Source organism: Acanthisitta chloris, unplaced genomic scaffold (genome assembly GCF_000695815.1).
Source record: "Acanthisitta chloris isolate BGI_N310 unplaced genomic scaffold, ASM69581v1 scaffold4287, whole genome shotgun sequence".
In the NCBI taxonomy this organism is placed as follows: domain Eukaryota; kingdom Metazoa; phylum Chordata; class Aves; order Passeriformes; family Acanthisittidae; genus Acanthisitta; species Acanthisitta chloris.
Window position 1 is genome coordinate 4,412 of NW_008681909.1, and position 4,558 is coordinate 8,969.

Genomic DNA, 4,558 nt, shown 5'->3' on the forward strand with positions numbered 1-4,558 from the left:
GGATGCTGCTGGAAGGATATGCCTTCACTCTCTCTCTGCACTAATCTCTCCCAGCAGCTGTTCTTAGCCTGAGATGAAATTCTCTTTGTTTGTGACTCTGAATAACACTTGTGTTCTGCCACAGCATCTCAAATGTGTAAATGTTAGGGCAAAGTGGTGCTGCCCTGAGCTCCCCTTTGGTGATGCTTCTCTTCAGATAACATTTGAGCTTTCTGGAGGTTGTGAGGACTCTAAATGTTGAGAACCTGCAAGACAAAAAAGAGAAAAAAGTTGTCTAAATAAAGTCAAAACTAGAAATACTGCAAAGCAAACTACTTCTCTCCTGGAAAATGAAGAAACCTTTACTTTGAAAGAACAAATCACTTAGGTGTAGTTCTAGCACTAAGTGCAGTAAAATGCATCTTTTTGGATGAGGTGTTGAAAAACACCCGAATGGCCAAATGTATGTGTACAGAATGATGTATTTATTTTAACAGCCTTGTAAAGGAGAGAGGTCTTGCTAATTTCCATTCTTGCTTTTATCTCTACAGGACCTACTGCAGCTCTGTGATTGCTGATACATGCTTGACTGCCTCAAGGGGTCCTGGCACAATGGCACCTTCCAGACTTCCCATCCTTATAGCATTGGCATTTTCCTTTTTGTCCTTTGTTCTATCACATTCAAACCGGGTGATGTGGTTTCAGGATTTTTTTCCACCTAACATGTGCCCTATAAATGCCAAAGCAAACACTTTCTATGGCATCATGTTTGATGCAGGAAGCACTGGAACCCGGATTCATATTTACACCTTTGTCCAGAAGAGCCCAGGTAAGGCTATGCTGGAGAGCTCAGAATTTTCAAACATTGTCAGCTGTGCGGCTGTTTAAAGGAAATAAAGGAATTTCACATTGAGTTGAAAAGATGCTTTAAGCTGTTTTTGTCAAGTTGCATGTCACCTTAAATTATATCAAGAGATATTTAAATTCTGAGTATGTTTATATGTCACGTTTCATAGCAAATTAAAATCAGTAAATAAGTACCAAAGGTCTGAGCCATTTCCAGGAGAACTCTGGTGCACCACACTCCAGTACCTCTGCTGCTGACATGATGTAGTGGTGCCCAAGTTGGCTGCACATGCAACAGGATTCAAGAGGGTGAATTAGCTTGGGTACGGTGAGCCAGCAGATTTGCAAAGGTTGAAGTCTAGTTGCTGGGACTTGGCTAATAAGCCCTTCAGGGCCATGAATAGTACCTGTGTGATTTCAGCCTTAGTCTGGAAGGACTGGTACAGCTCTGATGGACTCAGCCTGGCTTGTAATATGCAATGCTCAGGGATAGATTCTAGACCCAAGCTGCGCTGGGAGCAGTGGTCACACTTGTTTGGCTTCACAACCAAGTGCTTGAGCCCAGTCAGCTCTGTTCTGTGTTTGATTTGGATGAATCACCTGAGGATAATTGGGAGTTGATTGTGCATGTCTTAATATGCATTAGTATTTCACAATTAGCTTGAGGACGGAAAGGGAAAGAAACTTTATTAAGCGTAGGCAACAGTTATACTACATTGCTGTAACTCATTGTAGTTCACAAATACAAAATGAACCTACTTCTAATTTTAACATGTTATTAGTAAATTGTGAACTTGAAAGATAAAAGGGTAACATTCAGCTAAGTATGCTCCTGAAGTCAAGAAGCAGTGCTTGTTTTAGGAGGGGAATAGTATTGTTTGCAAGGGGAAATCAAGGGTAGTCACTTTACAGAAGTTGTGGGCGATCTTTTTGAGACTAAAGATTCGAGTTGTTGACTGTTTCATGTAATGTTTTGTTTGTGCAGAAAACCTTCCAGAGTTGGAAGGGGAAATCTTTGAGTCTGTGAAGCCAGGTCTGTCTGCATATGCTGATCAGCCAGAAAAGGTAAGACTGTCCTTCATTCCCTCAGTGCTGGTCTTGCTTCTGGTAATATCAGTTGGACTCTACCGGTCAGTTCAAGTGTTACTAATTGTAATTGCAGGGAGTCAAGAAGAAATGTATAAAGTTCTACTTCTGGTTCCCTAAACCTGTTCCTCTACTTTAGTGAGTTAATTTCTACACAGTGTAATAGGAGCTGATGTTTTACATATTTCATCAGTGAACAGTGGCTTAATTGATTGCTTAAATGCTATATATAATTAGACTATATGTGTATTTCAAAGACAAAGTGATTTTTGGCTCTAGCAGCCAAATCTTGATTTCCCCTATAGCTACTCCAAATGTAAGTAAATACATAATATGTCTCTTTTGCAAATTATTTTATGAGTTTTTTCCTTTTGGTTGAAATTTTCAGTGTTGGTCACAGTTTAAAATGGGCATTATTTTGTTTAGATTTGTTTACTTTTTTAAAGTAAGGGGTTAAGACTGGGCGGGATTCTTTTTGGTCATGTTATACTGACGGGCAGAGAGGGTTCATTTCTTCGACTCCTAAAAATGTTTAATTTTATTTTTATGTGTATAGTCAGATCTATAAAAGTTAGTTTTTGTGAGTAAGTTATGGAGAAGAATAAAGATGCACTTAGCAGGTGAAGTCAGGCCTTCATATTTCTCTGTGTTTTCTCTGCTTCTATCATCAGTCTTCCATCAGACTGATTGTTTTGATTCTTTGCTGTTGTCTTTGGAACCATGGCTTGTCAGTCAGTGCTCAGTGATATGTAGGGCTCACTTCCAGTCATGCTCAGTTCAAATATTTGATTACAGTTTTAGCTGAATAATGACTTAGGTACAGGCCATTCTTCTTCTACTGCCTCAGGACCTTTTTGTTTTGTTTATATATAGAGTTTTTGAAGCACAGCTGGACAGTTACATCTTCCATAATCAGATGTATTAATTAACATAGCTTCAGTTTTTTATTGAATTTTTAAATTTCTAAGTCCGATCCTTTCTATTTTCAAATGTGTGAGCTTGTGAATTCATGCACAGCGTACCCATTCCATGTCGCACTGTTGGGTCAGGAGTCAGGAATGAGCAAGAGAGCAGAGAGAGCTAAAATAAACCTGTTGTTGTGAGGTACAGAGACAGTTCTGAGGTAAGCTGCCTATTTCCAGACCCCCTGCGCTGGCAGTAAGCTCCTACACAGGCTAAAGGAGGTGCCAGAGAAATGATAGATTAGATACACTACCTCGTGTGCTTTAGCAGCCTTGGAGTTGGGCACTAGCATAGTGAGGGTTCAGGTTTCTCATTTTGCTCAGTTGCATTCCATGCTACAGGAATTTGGGCGTGAAACCTTATGGAAGAGTGAATGGCTTTTTGGTTTTGGGGGGGGTTTTTTTGGAACTTTGATGAGATCTCATATGATTTCACTAAATCTTGTTTGTTGGGTAGGAGAGCAGAAGCATTCACTCCAAAAGAAATGTCTATAGATTTCACAGGAGAATGTTTATTGTTAATGTCTAACTGTAATTGTTAGGTCAGTGTAAGTGATTGAGAGCCAGCAGTGATGCCTTACCTTGCAAAGTGACCATTCTACAGCTGGCATTTTAGTTATGATATTTGCTACAGACACATTCCCCCGGCCTTGGTAGCCTCGGTCAGTAACTGCACCATTTAGTTTGATCACACTGCAAGATGTCTTAGGTTTGTCAGGTAATCGATTCCCTCACCTCCCTCCATCCTTTCCAAAAAATAACCTTCCACAGACAATGGTATTTCTCTTCCCTAAAATCTGTTTGTGAATACACCCTTCCTTCCAACGCAGACATTCCCTTTAAGGTTCTATCAAGATCTCTGGCATGGTTTTAATACTTATCTTGGGTGTGGGTGATGTACCTTCTGCTTTTGAATACTATTTTCACTAGTGTAGTGTTGAGGGGAAACAGGGAGGCCTGTTCTCAGGTGGCCTGCGGGGGGAAACTGTAAGGAAAACATCTTTTTCCTTCTAGGGTGCTGAAACTGTGAAAAAATTACTGGACATGGCCATAGATGCTGTGCCACCTCATCTCTGGAAGAAGACCCCTGTAGTGTTAAAAGCTACCGCTGGACTGCGCTTGCTGTCAGAGGAGAAAGCTCAGGCTCTGCTTTTAGAGGTAATACTAAGATCTTTTGTATGCACTAGTATTGTTCTCCCTGTTTGATCTTTTTTTTTCACTCAGTTTTCCATTCTATTTACCATAAGAAAATTTCACCTGTGAAAAGAGACAGTAATCCCATGATAGTGTGAAACTCACAGAATGCCTTGTATAGTCCTGAAATCCTATCTTGATGTGGGTAGAAAGCATGGAGAGAGTCCTACAATACTTTTATCGTTCTTTCCCGACCCTTGAAAGAGGAAGAATATTGTCTGTTCCACACACTTGTCTTATTTTCCTCTGCTGTGTAAAAGGAAACTTTCTCTGTCACCCTCAGGGCAGAACAAGACTCTTAAGACCGAAGAATCTAATCATTATTTCTCTCCTCAGGTGAAAGAAGTCTTTGAGGAATCACCATTTCTTGTTCCAGAAGACAGTGTTGGCATCATGGATGGGTCTCATGAAGGTATGTTTTAGAAGGGGTAAAAAGAGAAAGCAAATCAAAATGGGAGAAAGAGAGGTACCTTATGACTATGAGAGGGAAA

General features: G+C 40.2%; 1 protein-coding gene across 1 annotated transcript in view; it reads left to right on the forward strand.

The window, feature by feature from the left end:
• Positions 1 to 591: 591 nt before the first annotated feature.
• ENTPD5 (ectonucleoside triphosphate diphosphohydrolase 5) overlaps positions 592 to 4,558 on the forward strand; it is a 14,350-nt gene continuing 10,383 nt past the window's right edge. Inside the window, exons 1-4 of the mRNA XM_009078270.1 lie at positions 592 to 808; positions 1,811 to 1,890; positions 3,888 to 4,031; positions 4,404 to 4,479. Of these exons, the coding sequence (XP_009076518.1) occupies positions 592 to 808; positions 1,811 to 1,890; positions 3,888 to 4,031; positions 4,404 to 4,479 (517 nt within the window). The remainder of the gene's footprint in view (positions 809 to 1,810; positions 1,891 to 3,887; positions 4,032 to 4,403; positions 4,480 to 4,558) is intronic.